The sequence below is a fragment of the Pogona vitticeps genome, chromosome 1 (assembly GCF_051106095.1).
Source record: "Pogona vitticeps strain Pit_001003342236 chromosome 1, PviZW2.1, whole genome shotgun sequence".
Classification (NCBI taxonomy): Eukaryota; Metazoa; Chordata; class Lepidosauria; order Squamata; family Agamidae; genus Pogona; species Pogona vitticeps.
Window position 1 is genome coordinate 294,955,857 of NC_135783.1, and position 17,705 is coordinate 294,973,561.

The 17,705-nt window shown below is 43.5% G+C and overlaps 2 protein-coding genes across 20 annotated transcripts in view; one reads left to right on the forward strand and one right to left on the reverse strand.

Annotated features, from left to right (window-relative positions):
* Positions 1-3,866: 3,866 nt before the first annotated feature.
* On the forward strand, positions 3,867-10,953 carry PIGH (phosphatidylinositol glycan anchor biosynthesis class H). 2 transcript variants are annotated; one of them, XM_072986127.2, is made up of 5 exons: positions 3,867-4,113; positions 4,536-4,745; positions 5,948-6,031; positions 9,897-10,000; positions 10,714-10,953. In XM_072986127.2, the coding sequence occupies exons 1-4, from the start codon at positions 3,880-3,882 to the stop codon at positions 9,975-9,977; spliced, it is 609 nt and encodes a 202-aa protein (XP_072842228.2). In that variant the 5' UTR covers positions 3,867-3,879; the 3' UTR covers positions 9,978-10,000; positions 10,714-10,953. The 2 variants fall into 2 exon arrangements, with proteins under 2 accessions (XP_072842228.2, XP_078246574.1); XM_078390448.1 differs by lacking the exon at positions 10,714-10,953 and having other exon boundaries at positions 3,869-4,113; positions 9,897-10,677.
* Positions 10,954-14,494: 3,541 nt separating this feature from the next.
* The window catches only part of PLEKHH1 (pleckstrin homology, MyTH4 and FERM domain containing H1), a 70,269-nt gene continuing 67,058 nt past the window's right edge, over positions 14,495-17,705 (reverse strand). For 9 of the 18 annotated variants that reach the window (XM_078390419.1, XM_072986131.2, XM_072986137.2 and 6 more), the window contains one exon: positions 14,495-16,675. In XM_078390419.1, coding sequence (XP_078246545.1) covers positions 16,478-16,675 — 198 coding nt within the window. In that variant the 3' untranslated portion in view covers positions 14,495-16,477. The remainder of the gene's footprint in view (positions 16,676-17,705) is intronic. The other 9 variants (XM_078390441.1, XM_072986134.2, XM_072986136.2 and 6 more) reach the window with 3 other exon arrangements.

Genomic DNA, 17,705 nt, shown 5'->3' on the forward strand with positions numbered 1-17,705 from the left:
GCAGTGCGGCGGCGGCTGGCCCCGCCCCTTGCCCCGCCCACTGGCTGCAAGCCCGCTAGGCTACCCCCCCCCCCCGCCCACCGGGCCAATCGCCTCGGAGCTCTTCTGGGGGTGTGCCGCCGAGCCCCTCTGGAGGGCCGCGCGGGAATCGTGATCGAACGGCGAGCTACCTCACGTTCCTCGCCTCCGCCCACGCGCTCGTTCCGGCCTCCCCGTTCTGGTCCCCTGGCTTTGTTCTTTCGAATGTATGCACGCGCTTCACCTCAAAGTGCAAATTTGAACCAGCCCACCATTCGAGAATACACAGCCCGCAAATACTTTAGCAGCCCCCCTCCCCGCGCCCCGGCGGGCCTAAAGTGGCAAAGTGAATGTGTGTTGACGAGATTCCCCACCCAAAATGAGCGGCAGCGCAAGGAAGATGACAGTAGATGGCATTTGTAAAAAAAAAAAAAAAAAAAAAAAAAAAGGCAATCGGCCGCTGTTCTTATCCCCTGCGGGCTAGGGGGGCGGGGCGGGGCGTTCCCTTGAATTCGGTACGAGTTATTTCAAAGGACAGAACCGAGAGTTTTAAAGGCCTCCCCAATTAGGGATGGATTAACTTCATTATTACAACAACTAGTAATGCGGGAGAGTCTCAGGTTCAGGATACGTGTGAGAGAAATAACGCAAGCCGACTTGCATTGTTATGGGGCTCATTTGTAGCGCTGGTCATCGGTAGGATTGGGTGTAAGGGAAACAGGTAGAAACTGGAGCCACACCATCTGTGTCCAGGGCCCAAAGGTCTTTCTTGGCTCTGCCAACTGAACCGGGAGGCTTGTACCTAAAAATCGTACGTGCAAAGCACCACCACACCCTTCAATGCTTCACACCCTCCCCCCCTCACCGCCTCGCTTACTTCCTACCAGAAGCATTCCCTGAAAGTAGATCTGGAATGACCGACCCCTGCGACCTCTCGGGGGCCCATAAACAATTCCCAACTTTATGGCTAGCTCTGGAAATGCCAGCACCCATCCATCTACTTCTGTTTACACTATACAAATACTATACAAATCAAGATGCATTAGCCTGCTTTCCAGAAAGACAAAGAAACTCCCTCACAATTTTTCTGCTAAAGAACAAAGGACGCGACGGCTGGAGATCATCTGAAAGGGGTGCTGGCGACAAAAGACTCCGTTCGGAGAGTCTAACATTCGCGGTCCTTTGAGGCACACAAAACATTCTGGAATCGCCAACATTCCAGTGAGTTCTTGTTCTTAAAGAGCCCTCGTCCGAGGCGTAGCCCTCGAGCACAATCCTATCCACGTTTACTCGAAAATGAGACCCTTTGAATCCAGTGTTTATAATAGGGCTAGTGTATATGGTGCTGTTCCAAAACCTCTATTCAGAGCACGTTAACATAGTCTCTGGAGACTGAAGGATGCCTATTTTAGTGTACATATATGGCAAGAATAAAGCACGTACCATCCGACCGGTGCTGCTAGACTGCAAATCCCATCATCCTTCACAATTGGTTGTTGCAGAGTCACAAGCTGCTGACTCTCGCCCTAAGGAATTTTATAGGTTCCTGTAGTTAAACGATAGTATATAAAACCGCCTGATAGTAAGGCAGGCGTCGGGGTTTTGGGCTAGTCGCAACACACAGATTCCTGACGTCATGGAAACTTTTCAGGTCGAGGAAAAACACCGATCTTTCTTGTAATTTACCATTTCTTACTACTGGATAGTTCCAGCCAATTCTAGGTCTGCATGAAGGTACTTACGTTGGTGAAAGACACTGTTAAAAAAGAAATGATTCAGATCAACGTACTCACTCTAATGTTCTCCAAGTGTGTTAGGGAACCATCATTATTTTCTGGCCAACACAGCCAATTGTCATGCTGGCTGAGAATGATGGGAGAGGTAGTCAATTATATGTGGAGGACGGAAGATTTGTTATAATATGGCTTTATAACAAATAAAGCCATACGTTTTGTTATAATATGGTTTCAGCAGTATGTGGACCAAGAACTCTCAGAAGTACAAGCTGGATTCCGAAGGGGCAGAGGAACTAGAGATCAAATTGCTAACGTGCTGGATTATGAAGAAAGCCAGAGAGTTCCAGAAAACATCTACTTCTGCTTCATTGACTATGCAAAAGCCTTTGACTGTGTGGACCACAACAAGTTCTTAAAGAAATGGGACTGCCTGGCCACCTTATTTATCTCCTGAGAAATCTATACGTGGGACAGGAAGCAACAGTTAGAACTGGATATGGAACAACTGATTGCTTCAAAATTGGGAAAGGAGTACAACAAGGCTGTATATTGTCTCCCTGCTTATTTAACTTATATGCAGAATACATCATGCAAAAGTTTGGACTGGATAAATCCCAAAACAGAATTAAGATTGCTGGGAGAAACATCAACAATCTCCAATATGCAGATGATACCACTCTGATGAAAGGAAGTGAGGAGGAATTAAAGAACCTCCTAATGAAGGTGAAAGAGGAGAGCACAAAAATGATCTGAAGCTCAACATCAAAAAAACTAAGATCATGGCCAGTGGTCCCTGGCCAATAGAAGGGGAAGATATGGAGGTAGAGACAGATTTTACTTTCTTGGGCTCCATGATCACTCCAGATGGTGACAGCAGCCACGAAACTAAAAAATGCCTTCTTGGGAGGAATGCGATGACAAACCTAGACAGCATCTTAAAAAGCAGAGACATCACCTTGCCGATAAAGGTCCGCATAGTGAAAGTTATGGTTTATCCAGTAGTGATGTATGGAAGTGAGAGCTGGACCATAAAGAAGGCTGACTGCTGAAGAACTGATGCTTTTAAATTGAGGTGCTGGAGGAGACTCTTGAGAGTCCCCTGGACTGCAAGGAGAACAAACCTATCCATTCTGAAGGAAATCAACCCTGAGTGCTCCTTGGAAGGACAGATCCTGAAGCTGAGGTTCCAATACTTTGGCCATCTCATGAGAAGAGAAGACTCCCTGGAAAAGCCCCTGATGTTGGGAAAGTGTGAAGGCAAGAGGAGAAGGGGACAACAGAGGATGAGATTGACCCAACTCCGGGAGGCAGTGGAAGAGAGAAGGCCCTGGCGCTCTGATCCATGGGGTCATGGCTCAATACTTATCAGCACATAAAAAGACTATGCAGCTGTTTCTTTCTTTCATTAAACACTGAAATGACTGCAATACAAAATTGCCTTGCAGCAATCTACACTTCCAGGTAAGAGCCAGTCTCCTTTCTTTCCATAGCCAAATACTTGTTTCTTCTCCTGTCAGCATTCCTTTATATTAAGCTGAGACTGAAATCTTGGGCAGGGAACTTCTTTTGCACACCTTTGGCTTAGGATCTACCCAAATTTAGTTGTCACATTTTTCCCGTCAAGTATCAAAAAGGGGGGAATTGTTTTTAGAGGTAGATAACGTTATCGGTATTTATATTCGTCACTGATATTCTCTACATTTTTTCTAATCAGAGATATGTCAGTTTTACTCTTCTTTAAGGTTTAGAGGAGGGCAATTTTTGAGAGTTCTGATTTTTTCCATTTATTTCTGGGACTGGATAAAATGATTAGTTTAAGTTTGGGAGTAAGTGAAAAATGAATTCCAGACGAACATTCTTGCTTCTCGGTGCTTGCGCCAAGAACAACAAACGGTGGGCAGATGCCTGAGGAAACGAGGGACAGGATATTGTGCTTTGAATAGGTTAATAGGAGAACACTTTAATCCGCTATGCATTTGCCCTGAGGTGGAAAACAGAAAGAAAGCTGCAGGAGTCCAAGCTGGCAAGCGTTCTTTCCAGCACAAGAGACAGCTCCTGCCGGCGAAGGGAGGAGCTTTGTTACCATAGAGGTTCAGGAGGCTAGAGTGGAAAGCAGCCCGGAACCATGCGCCGCTCTGCGCAGCTCGGAGGCCAAACGTCGTCGCTCTCCGGCTTTGAAATGGCGGAGGAAGAGGGGTACCTGACGGTTTCAGGGGAGCGCATCACGTTGCAACGCCGCCACCACAGCGCCTCCTGCCGGGAGTTCCAGGTCCGCTGCCCGAGGCTGCAGCTGCGTTCCCTTAGTGCCGTCACGTGCACTGTGTGGCTCGTGGCGTACGGACTCTTCGTGGTCAGCCAGGTAGAGCGGAAAGGCTTTCATTGCAGACAAAGAAAGGGCCAAAGAAGGGAAGGGGGACTCAAGCGATCCCCCACCTCCACTGTCTTTGCAAATCAGGCTTAACTCTGCTTCCTATGCTCGGATAGAGATAGGAAGAGGAGCAAAGCTTGACAGAAGGGACCCCCCACCCCTGCTGTCTTTGCAAAGACAGCGGGGTGGGGGATTGCTCTGGTCCTGCTTCCTTCCTCTCCCTATGCCTGGACCAGATAAAAAGGCAAGGCAGACAGGAAGTGGCTTGTGGGCCATCGTTTGGAGACCCCTGCTTTGGAAGTTTGTGTAATGTCTGTCTTCAGTGCATTGCTTTCTGGATAGGAACAGACCTGACTTGTGTTTGATGAAGTGCAGAGTTTGGTCTTACGTTTCCAACTTCTTTTCCATTACAGAACAATGTAGTGCTTTCTGCTGCTATATTCATCACACTGATTGGCTTGCTTTTATACCTGCACTTTGTGAAAATTGACCATGAGTCCCTGTTGATTGTTGGCTCACTTGGGATACAGATGACTTCCTCTTATGCATCTGGCAAGGAAAGCACAACATTTATAGAGATGAACCAGGTAAAAGATGTGGTAATCAACGAAGCCATCTATATGGTAAGCATTACTTTTTTGTGGTGGTGGTGGTTCTTGTATAGATCTTCAGAAAATGTATATTGCCTATATTGTTTGTCTGAAGATAAATATTAAAGGGACTTCGGGTAGCAAGGAGTTCTCAAGTTTTCGGGCAAGAGCAGAAAAACAGCTTTGTGGGTGGAAAACTAGCAAAAGAACAAATGGATAACCTGTGACCTTCCAGATGTTATTGGGCTCCAGCTCCAGTTTCTTTAAGGCCACCCGTCATGGTCAGTGGCCAGGTATTATGGGATTTGTCCTCCAACAACTTCTAGAGGGCTACAAGTTCTCTGCATTTGCTTTAGCTGTTCTTGAAATAAAGGTACTCTGAACTGAGCCTCACCACCAGTTTTTAATGAGATTGGAATAGTTTCAGAGTTGATCCACAGTTTGGGTGAGATTAAATTTCTGATTTGGTTGTCAGATGGAGGTGGAGGTAGCAGTTCTCTGTAATCCCTTTTCTCTGCCAGTTCGGAAGAACCTTTAGGATGGATCCAAGCAACCAAACTTTACTGATTTCTCTAGGACATTAGTACCATTCTCAAGGCATTTCAGTAACCAGCAGAAGTGGGTAAAGATGCAGTGCACACATTCGATGAGGAGACATGGAGATTCATGAGGAAGAAGAGGAGGGTTCCTGAGCATGTGGGGATGCAAGAATGCATTGCTTTTCTCCAAGCAGCATAGAGATGGAAGGCTACCTATTAGAGCAGTGGTCCCCAACCTTGGGCCTCCAGATGTTCTTGGACCACAACTCCCAGAAGCCTTCACCACCACTTTTGCTGGCCAGGATTTCTGGGAGTTGAAGTCCAAGAACATCTGGAGGCCCAAGGTTGGGGACCACTCTATTAGAGGAGGGAAGTTCATGTGTCTTCCCAGAATTATGGTGCTTTGTAGTTTCTAGTGCTGCAAGCTAGGTCATAACGCAACCAGCTAAGGAAAATAACTTCTGATCTTGCTCTGTATTCTGATGTTTGGAACCTCTTGCAAAGGTGTGTTTTTCAGATAATATATTTCAGTGTATTTGGAAGATTCAGTACTTGCATTTGGATGCTGTTTGAAAGCAGTAATCCAGTTTTGTGATTATACCATGATGTGTTTGTTTGGATGCTTTTAAAAATAGCCTTCTGTGATAGATAATGAAGAACAAATTTCTTATCCTTTAATTTTTTTCTGTTTTATAGCAAAAGGTTATTTATTACCTCTGCATCCTTCTCCAGGACCCTGTGGAACCTCATGTTGTTTCTGAAGTAGTGCTACTGTTTCAGGTGAGTCCATAATATGCTGTTTGAGATTATCATGACGACATCATACCATGTTTTCCTTTGCCAGGATACTTTTGGGAGTCCATCTATTTGATTTCAGTGTTTCTTCAATGGGAAGTATAGAGGACTGTTAGAAAAAGTAGCAAATATGTGATAGGCCATGCATCATTAACTACTGTTTCTCATTCTGCAGAACTCTTCAGAGTTCCAGAGACTATTGTTCTTACGTGATCTTGTTTTCAGTGTCCGAGAAATAGGGTTTGCTTTGGGTTGAAATTCATTGACTTGCAGTAGTTGCAATTTTAGATACAGCAGTGTCATGCTCAGTTGAGCATGGACCGACTCCTGAACTTTCTAGATAGTTAATTTAGCACTGGTAGGTGGGGTAGTAACTGTTGTCACTCTTTGGAGCATTTAAGCCTGTAATTTTCTCAGATATGTCAACTCTGAATACAATTTACCAACCCAGTGAGCCTATTAACACTTCTATAATCATGTACTAAATTAACCAGTTCAATGGAATTCCCACGGACAGCTTTCACAAGAAACATTCCAAAATGGACTTTATACTAAGAGATGTTTTCAGGAACTCAGAAATCAGAGAGCAGAGAATGTGGGCTATAATGGGAGATAAACAACTAGAACCATAAACATTTTGTTCTTTAGTGATTGGTTTATCTCAGACCATTGTGGTCATCTTCTGTATTGACTACTGCAATGGGGCTCTCCCCTTGGGTTTCACCTGGTGATTACAGCAGGTGCAGAATGTGCTGGTCAAACTGGTGGCTGGTGTGAGCAAGTTTGATCACATTATCCCATGCTTGGCTCTCCTACATTGGTTATCTGTTGCATCCTGGGTCAGATTCAAGGTTTTGATTATCACCTATAAAGCTTTTCTTGGTTTGGGGCTACACTACCAGTCAGAGTGTATTTTCCCAAGGTCATCTATCTACTCCTAGCCTCATGGCAAAGTGATTAAACTGTGCTCACAATCCTGGGTTCAATCCCAGGTAGCTGGATCAAGGTTAACTCAGCCTTCTATCCTTCCGAGGTTGGTAAAATGAGTACCCAGCTTGCTTGGGCGGGGGGGGAATGTGTAGCCTGCATAATTAACTTGTAAACTGCCCAGAGAGTGCTTGAAGTGCTAAAGGGCAGTACATAAGCAACACACTTTTTTGGCTTTGTTTTACTCCACTTGGTTCTTCCAGGGTATGCTCCCCTGGGTAGCCACTCCAAAGGAGGTGAGGAAATCATCCAACAGGCCTTCTTTGCTATGGCATCAACAGTTTACTGTCTATGAGAGGCAAAAGGGGAATCATGACAGTACTTGCATATATTTAATCACACAAACATACGTATATGTTCCATAGTATGAATCAATGAATGTGAAAATAGTAAACATCACATTAAACATTATTAATCACAATTTAAAAAAAACATAATTGAATGAGCTGAGCATTTTCTGTTCCTATGAGAATTCTAATATGAAAATTAGCAGTAGGGCTAGGGTTAGCAGAAGGGTTTAATATAGACATTTCTAGAACCCACCAAGAATTCCAGTATTCCAGTGGGGACAGCCTCCTGATCAGAAGATGCTACTTCTGTTTCTCAATGTATTAGCTTTCTGAAAATCGCATAGGGCCTTTTTGGGGTCAGTATTAGAGATAGGGACATAACGAGGGTCCACTCACCGATCCGCTGCTGCCATGGGTGCTGTGGAGCCTTCCAGTGGCTCAGAAGATCATGTTCGGTGAGCCACTCTTCAACCTAGCAGAGAGGCTTGTTGTACCAGCTCCTGCCAGGAGTGGTGAGCCAAACGCAATCTCTGGAGCCATTGGAAGGCTCTGCGGCACCCGCAGCAGTGGCGGATCAGTGAATGGATCCTTGTTATGTCCACTTGTGCGGGGGTATTCATATACGAATATCCCCATCTCTAGTTAGTACCATATTTGCCGGCGTATAAGATGACTTTTTTGCCCTGAAGAACATGCGTCCAAGTGGGGAGGTTGTCTTATGCGCCGGGTGCACCCAGAGCGGGCAGCATGTAGCGCAAGGAGGAAAGAGGAGAGGTGAATGAGGAAGAGGAAGAAGAGGCGGAGGTGGCGCCTCTTCTCCTGAGGAGGCAGTGGGTGGCTCCGGCTCTCAGGAGCTGCATAGCCCAGCAGGAAGCAGCATGGAGAGGTGAGCCCAGCCCGGGAAGCAGGCGGAGCTCGGTCCCCACCGGCTCAGCCACTTCCTCAACACAGTTGCCTTCGTGGAAAGCAGCAGCAGTGCCACCTCCTTCTTCGCTGTGACCTACCAAGTCTCCTCGGGAGCCTGGTGCGGTGGCGGCGCTGGTGACGAGTGGGGCGGCGCTGGCTTGTCGCAGGTGCTGTTTGCTTGCCAGCTTCTCTCTTGCTTCAAGCAAGCAAGAGGGAAGCTGGCAGGCAAACGGTGCCTGCGACAAGCCAGCATCGCTCCGCTCGTTGCCAGTGCCATTACTGCGCCGGGCTCCCGAGGAGACTTCCGGAGGCTGGGCGAGTGAGCAGGTGCTGGCCTCTGCCTCAGGCCAGCTGGTAGCCCACCCCAGAAACTTGCTTTCCTTCTCCTCCCTGTTTGGCTCCTCCAGCGGGATAAAAGGCAGAGGGAGGGGGTAGTCTTATACGGCGAGTATATAACGAATGCTAGATTTTGAGTGGAAATGTTGGGGTCGTCTTGTATGCCCAGTCGTCTTATACGCCGGCAAATACGGTATGTTATCTTGGCAGGGACAGTGAAGTCCTGCAGTGACAAAAAATGAAGATTTGTTGAGCTCTCTTTGTTCCAGCATTTTTTCGGTAAACAAAATATCTATATGGCAGGCATATCCAGACAAAAATAAAAGCAAAAGGAAAACAAAAATGTTGTAGTACTCTAAAGATTGTTATATGTCCATGTGAACTTTTGTGGATACATCCACTTCTTCATAAGAGGATCAAAGACATTGTTTACTATCTTTTAAATCTTGTTTAACTACTTATTTGTGCATTCTGTAACAACATGTATCTCTGGGATCTAAAGTGTGACATTCTCATGCACAAGGGTTGAAGATTGGTATGGAAATGTTCACTTAGACGTCTGATTAACAAATGAGATATATTGTAAGTTTACATTATGAAACTCATATAAGTGGAAATCTTGTTGGTGTAAGTTTATTGCCTTGCAGTTCAGAAGATGTCATTATCTAGTGATGGAAATGCTTAATTTAATTTAAAACTTCCTATACTGCCACCCCCAACCCAGGTCAGTTTCTTAGGCTTCCTAGAGATCTCTTTTGCCCTTTTGTTGTTGTTTAGTCATTAAGTCATCTGCAACTCTTAGTGACCCCATGGACCAGAGCATGCCAGGCCCTCCCACTGTCTTCCACTTTTGCCCTTGGGAACCTTAAATATCAGAAAATCATCATTGGATTGCTAGTGGTGGTCCAGATTTGGCAGTGGGGCCACAGGCTGTAATTTTTCCAATATTAAAGGCTGAATTGGTAAATCACCACCTAACAAGCAGTTAGATTTAGGCCTATATAGTTTCAGAGCATGCATGGTATTGATCTAAGTCAGGGGTGGGCAAAATGTGGCCCTCCAGATGTTGCTGAACGGCAACTCCCATCAATCCTAGCTCACACAGCCAATAGTGAGGAGTGTTGGGATTTGCAGTTCAGCAACATCATGGAGGGCCACATTTTGCCCAGGTCTGTCATGTGGCCATATTTTTCTGTTCAGTCTTGAGAAGAAAACCCCCTTTTTCCATTGGTAACCTTGCTTACTTTGTATGATACCTTCCCATTCCTTCCTCTGCAATCGGATTTAAATTCTTTAGCTCTCTGAGCCTCTCTAATCTCCTTTATTTATAGAGTTCCAAACCACGTCTAAACTGCCTTGTAGAAGTATACAAAAGCTGCCAAGAAATTCTGGAGCAGAGGAAGAAATCCTGATTTTAACGTAAAATGGTATCAAGGTAAAAATAGTTACTATAATGCCAAGATGTTCCGAAAAACATTTATGAAGACAATTCACATCCAAAGATTTTAATGAACCTGGAGTAAATGGGAGATGCATTGTAGTGAACTAGGGTACTGAAAATTGTTGGTACTTTCTTAAGTGAAGACTGAATCTGAATGTGCAACCGTGAAGTATTAGAGAAATACATTAGTAAACTCGGGTCCTGTGTCTTCTTTTGTCAACATGATGATGTAAGAAACTCAGTGATTTTTTTGGTCAGAATTTAATTCTACCTAAATTACTTGTAGTCCACAAGGAATATTCACCACGAATGGAATGTAAACAGGAACTATTAAAATTGTGAGGAGTAAGATTTGTCAGCACCATTATATTTTGTTTTTGAGATGGAATTGCTTGGATTATGAGACTGATTATGCCTATGTGGTACATTGACTTGTATGCTCATATTTGCCATTATCATTAATATTATTTGATGTGCATACCAGTAAATAAAGGTGTCCTCTAATTTGTTTTGGAAGGAATTTGGAGTTTCTAGTGTTGTGATGCCTGTATGAAATCATTATGTTTACCTGGTTCAAAAGTATAGGTATTTTATTTTCTATAACACATTATGTTTTGATTACATGCTAGAAAACTTTACATCTCATTAAAGTCTCAGTGGGTGAAAACTCAGTGATGCATTTCTGTTGGATCTGTTACTTCCACCAGAATGGAGATCCCTTCTTCTCTCCTGCTACATTGGCACAATAAAACTTTCTCCAGAAGATGGACAAATCCTTTGCCTCCCCCCCTTTTTTTGGCATGGAGGTGCTACAGACGTTTTGAACAAGACTTCTCCTGCCAAATGTCTACACAGTTGTAAGTGAAGTAGCAGTTGTTTTCTGAAAAGTTATACAACACATTTTTACAGAAAAAATACAGAGAAATAAAGTTTTCTACGCCATATGATTCTCTTTTATTAGTCTAACCATCATTTCCATACAGTATGCCAAGGCCTTTTATGTACAGAAAGTAGTTGTAAAATCAATGGCTTCTTTAATCAGTTATCTCACTTTACATCTAATGTCTAGCTAGGCCCAGGAAGATAGTCAATAAAATGAGTTTAGCCTTTGCTACAGTGGAGTCATACAAATCTGTCCAGATATACATTTTTCAGAATTCAGATAAACTGTAAAGAAATAAGGGAAGAACAACCTTCAGAACACGGCCAAAGAGCCCGAAAAACCCACAACAACCAATGTAAAGAAATACATAGTAGCATGTAACTCATAGGAGGGTTCGGTTTTCTAGAAGTGACTCTTATGTTACTATATTGAGGCCTTAGTTTTCCATCTTTACAGTGGAAATGGTGAATTGGCTGTAATGAGGAGGCAGTAGCAAATACAACTTAATTTGTAAAGTAATTTCTGGAGCTGCTTGCCTTTTACGGTAAAATAGGAACAGCATCACATACATGAGATATTGGAAACAATCTGAAGGCTTGAGTGCTATCAAAGAAACACTTCTTATCTGACTATGCAGTTTTAAAAGCCCCTAGGTTGTAACCTGTGTGGAAACAGATGGCCGTACATTCCAGGCGTAACCACGTTGTTCAGAAATGTGGAGGCCATACGTTAAAACTTTGTCCACAAGTTTTAAAAAATTCCTCTAAAACAGCTGTTGAATCAGACAGCCTGCAGCTGTTAAACAATCTGATGTGAATGGTCCTGACCAACATGTGATTAATCACTGAGTGCAAAACAAACTTCTGGGGATTATCTGTTCCTTGTCTCCATTTCATCACCTATTGCCTTAAAAAAAGGACCCTAAAAGAATGCTGTCACAAGACAGGCATGAGATGCATGAGTCTTTTAAAATTGGTGATTTGTCACCAACTGGAAGCTGAAGCTTATCTGAGCCAGAAGCCATCGACAGAAAGGCCCTGCCTGTACCTAAGGGCCCAAAAGAATGTCATGTGGATGGATCTGTTTTTAGGTACCTGCTTAGCCTCAGATATACATCCTGCTGGCATATCCATCCAGATACAGAGATGCATACATGTGTGGCTCTGACTTGATCTAGAGCAGAACCACTTCTCTTCAAGGTTTCTGTCCATTCAGTGCTTACAGTAACTATCATGTTTATTCATGGATACTGATCAAATTAAACAAAAAAACAAAACACCTTACATTCTGTTGTAATAGACAGAAAAAAATCTCACAGTAATAATTATCACTGATTGCAATAACTTCCATCTGTCAGTTTTGTGACCAACAATCATGTGAATGAATACACCTTTAGTTAGGAATGCAAAAGGACAGGAGTTAGAAACTTGTCTGTTAGCCGCTTCCACTTGTTGGAAGGAGGTAGGAGTTCAGAAAGTAACGAAGGCTTAAAAAAATATTCTAAATCTTCCAATTTCAAGGTCATGCCAATACCAGTGCCAGTAGTGAGCATATATTAAAAAATTGTCTAGTGGTTATAACATTACAAAACATGTATCTGAGACGACATATAATAAAATTGAACTCCACTGCAAGGACCTAGGGCAGTGGCGGTGAACCTTTTTGGGCTTGTGTGCCCAAACAGGGAAAAAAAACCAACCAAAAAAAAAAAAACTAGCAGGTGGTGTGCCACAGCAGCAGTGGAACTGGAAGTGGCAGCGGCAGAACTGGAAATGGTGGCGGAAGGAGGAATCCCGGACATGGAGGTGCCTTGAGACCCCACTCCAGATCCGCCGCCAGCACCAGCTGTTATGGACCTCCCTGCCAAAGTGCAAGCATTGTAGCTGCAGCCACCTTCTCAGGTTTGGTTGCGTGGGGGGGGGGGAAGTAGCGATCCAGCGATTTATGGCTCACGTGCCAGAAGAAAGGGCTCCACATCTCAGCTGTGGCACGCATGCCATAGAATCACCATTGCTGGCCTAGGGGCTTCCTTATGTATAGTAGGTATGGTATCTGTCCTCTTAGAAGATATATTCTCTTGTAATCCTTCAAGTTTGCCAAATCCTCACAAGTCACATGGCTACCCAAATTTTAATAAAGTTCAAAGTGAACATACTAAATGTTTCCCGTTTGTTCTATACCAACCTCTGTGCCCATCTCAGTGATGGACTGCAAACGTTTTATTGCAAGCAGTTTCTTCTTTTTTCTGTACTTAATCTAAAGTCTAGTGAGAAGGAACCTAATGAATAATCAGCCATTCTCAAGCCAAGATGGGCAGTTTTTTGTCCTAAAGGTTACATGCATGCCATGTAGTGGGACAGTGGCTGCATGTACAAATGCATGCATACATACACATGTGCAGGAGAGTGGGAGAGAAATGGGATACATTTGCGACAGCTGGGTAGGTGGGGCTCTGGGGCTCGTCAGCCATGGAAGGCAGCCCATCTAGGAGAAGGAAAACTCTGATTTCAAATCTCCACTGCCTTGTGGCTATATCCACTGATGAAAAAGGCTTCAGGAGTTAACCTAGAGGCAAAATCTGGAGCTGGAGTCCCGAAGGCAGTTCGTGTCGTTCTGCCAACTCCTGTGACGTTGCTGAATCCAGTTGTATTGGCTCTTGCCTTTCCATTGGACCATTTCAGCAGCGTGGAGAGGGGGGATTTGCTACTTGGGTAACAGCCTATCCTCCATATTACTTTACCCAGGCTTCATGCTCTGGAGAGGACACTCCTTGATTCAGAGCATGTTACCATAGTCTCTCGAGACTGAAGGATGCCTATGCTACACATGTGTATGCATATAAGGAGATAATGCAGGTGGATATAAGGCTGGTGTAGGATGTGGTCGCTAATGCCTCCTTCACCATCCAGCAACTCAAACCAGGATTGCTGTTTCCTCACCAGCATTAACGGCATAGAAGCAGCGATCATGGCTGGTTTGGGTCTCTGAGCAAGGGAGTAGCTGATCTGCTTGGATTCATTGTCTTGGTGCTCTTGATAACAGCATTATGGCAGTAGTCTTTCCCCCACTACAGGATGGGATTTGTCTGGTATGTGGGAGAAACTGAGTGGGGCTCCCTAGGTTCCTGTAAATTGTATTGATCATGATCAAGGGCTAAATATGGTCTGCAAGTTGCTCATTCCTGCCTTACGTATACTCCTCATATACCTGCATTTGAGAGCTGCTATTCCTAGTCTCTATCTCTGCATTTCTTCACCTTAATGAACAGAATGTATAACTGATTTCATGAACATCCTTTAGATAATTCTTAAAACTACTACCATGTCCTTCATGTATTTGATCCTTAGTACATGGTCACTAAGAAGTAAGTCCCCAAATTTAATATGACTTAAAGCTTTTGGTTATGGTTTTCATTGTATTGCAGCCTTAGGTTTCATTTCTTCAGGATAAACCCACTGGATTCCTTCATGTTTTCTTTACAAGATTTGTCTGTAAGAGCCGTGGTTGTCAATGTGTCTCTCATTTCCATCATGGTCTGAATTCTTTGTGTTCAGAAAGAACACAGCATTCTACCGAAATTCTTTCTAGTGCTAAACAGATTTATATTTCCATTTGACAAGGATTTTATTAACAGTAAATTAAAGTAATTATGGGAGAGATGAGACCATAGATGAAAAAAGTCATCCCCATATCAGTTTCATTCCTGTAGTACAGTATTATTACAGCGTGACATCATCACATGGAGCATCTTTTGTCATTGGTAGCTGTTGGGTTGTGCACTTGGAAATGTTGCTGGCTTATTAACACAACAACACCATATGAGGACTCAGATTCCCACTGGTATTTTGGGTGTAGAAATGCAGCCATTTTATATTTCATTAAGGGGTTTCCCTGCATGCATGTGGTTCAGCTACTAGTTCACATTCTTGATATTTGTTCTACTGCAGATATCAGTGTGAACCTTTTTTCAATTTCTAGCTCATCCATTAAAGGAGAGATGGTCAACCTCTGTGTTCTTCAGACCATTCCAGGTTTTGGCAAGGAGCTAGAGGTTTTGCCACAACTCAATATCTTACATTCAATGAAAACTCTAAAACCATCCAGCAGTATGACATAGGCCAGCACTGTGGTCATCTGAATGTTGGACTGCAGCTCTCTTTAACAAGGAGCCTAGCCAATTATAAAAGAGGATGAGAGTACCACTAGTATAGCTTCATATTTATACAGCATTTGTAATTGGACTGACTGAGGCATTAAAAAAGAAGTGCAAACTTCAGGAGTGGAGTATTTCCTTGTCTCACAAAGAGGTATGCAAAAACCTATGGACAAAATCCTTATTGTGTCTTAAAATAACATTTGAGGATAAGATAGCATTTGTCTGCAATCTAGGCACTGCTGTGATAATCTTCTCTTCAGTCTTTTCAACCAGTTCCTACATCTTCAAAACATACAAAGTTTGCCTGTCATTGACATTATGGACAAAGCCACAGGGCAAGCTATTTCTTCTTCTAGGTTTTGTCTTCAAAAACAACAGCATTTCTAGCTAGTCTATGCCCTCAGTTTTCTTTCTCAGAGTATTAGCTATTATGCTAACATCAGACAAAACAGTTCTTCAGGCTAGGGAAGGAAGCTTCAGGCTAGGGAAGGAGTGCTACCTACTCTATTTGTTCTGCCAAGACTCTCTTTAAAAGCAACCATGTGTCATTGGTATTTGTCTAGTAAATTGTGTAATGTCACTAATTCAGTGTGTATGACTGAATTATCATTGTGACTGTCAGTAATCATTGTGATTAGTATATTGTTGTACAATATTCTCACAATAAATTAGTGCTATGAGGAATAAACACTGAATACATGTACTAAACGTATGTCAGGGGATAAAAGAAATATGTTTACTAAAACTGGAATCTTAAATAAATAGGAGCATATGAGAAAGGCAATCGCAAATGGATGCCCAAAGTCCAATTTTCTATCTTGAGAAGTTTATAGGTTAAGTACAGATGAGTATATATTCGGGAAAAAGCAAACAGCTGAGAATCTGTGATGGGGAATGTAAACTTAGCAAGGAGATGAACAATTTCAAGTTATTTTAGTATGAAGATTCTTTCAGTAGGGACTAAGAAGAGGGGGCACATCACTAAAAAAATGGCAGGATGAGGTAGTTTCTTGGTTTGACTACAAGCCACCAGTAGCAAGATGTAGTAGCTAGCGGATAAGGCAAAAAGAACAGAGAACTACTTTAAACTTCAAATAGATCATAAAACAACAACCATGTAATTGCTGGGGGACAGGGTGAATCAGTGCAGCTATTTTAAAAGGTGGAACATTGAGAATGATTGCAATAGCTGGATGCAAATCTTAACTTGCATGGGTCAGGGGAATGTGAAAGCCAGCCATCCTGTTCAAAATAGATAACAGCCCCTTCTTCAAGGCTTGATAAAAGAAGGATATCTACTTTAATCAAGCATCTAAGAAATGTTGTGCCTCACCAAGGAGGCAGAGATGGTTCCAGGCTTGATGAGCAGGTCACAGAGTAATCGAAATCACTGTGTGGCAAAAGGAACTCTTTAAGAGCTTTTGGAACAGTCTTACAACAGTGTAGGTCCCTTAGTGGTCCTGGGCAGGGAAGCAAAGTAAGGCCTGTTTTCAAGTTCCATGAGCTTCTTAGTAGATGATTTATTCCATGTTGAACTGCAGATTTGAGCAGATGGCATAGGAGAGAAATGTCGTGTTGAAGAAGCATAGTTAATATAGCTGGCAATAAGGAGAGTTGCTTCCACAATCTGCTGAGAGAATGAAAGGAATAAAAGTATTCCAATAATTAATTTAAGTCGACCTTTCAGTACAATAACTGCACTCCTTAAGACTTCATTGGACATCTGACACAATTCTGTCAGTTGACTGGTAGCCTCTTCACTGAGACTTTGGCAACAATTTTCCTAAGCTCTGGTATCTGAGAGCTTCTCACTAGAGATGATGCCATGGACTGAACTCAAAAAGACTTTAAGCTTCCCCTCCCACTTCCCTTCACGTGCTTTGTTTGGCCTACCATACACATGCATGGTGTATTTTGAACATTTTGAGAGTAAATGTCATATCCCTGAGAGGAATTAGCAAAACAAGGTTTTGTTATAGTTGTAGGGATATATGGTGCAGTCTTGTTTTTCTGTAAGAGAAATAAGCAAGAGAGCAGTAATAAGGGCATAGAGGGGTGGCGGTCAAGTCTCAGGTCATGATCTTAAGATTTCAAGTCCTAAAATACAAGATAAAGCTATTACATTTTTGCTTTGCTTTAATGCACATGTGTCACACTCAAGGCTGAATGCGGTCCGCCGGGCTGTTTCATCTGGCCCTCGCAGTGCTGCCTGCTACTGTGCAGTATACAATCGCAGGCACTTAACTCAGTCACCCATAATGCTCTGCAAGGATGCTGGGAATCTGCCCAGCTGGACTTCTAATCGCAGCATTCCAAGCAGCAAAGAGTCAGAAAGTGCTGCTTGGACAGCATACAAGCACCTTGGGAAATACAGTCCTCAACACATTACAGCTTCTGGTGGCAGCCATCTCTGCCTCCTCTCCCACATCAGCTATGGAAGCAAGTGAGGAGCCAAGTGATAACGAGGGACAAGGGCTGTGGCAAGCGTGAGGGAAAGGCGGGAGATCTCCGTACATAATTAACAAAACAAACATGGGTGGGGCTGTGGAGTGGGTGTCAACAGGTGGGTGAGGCTGGCCGGGTCAGCGACACTGTGGGGAGACATGGAGGGCAGCCGATGGACCTGGGAAAGGGGTGAGGCTTCCTGCCTCGCTCTTCTT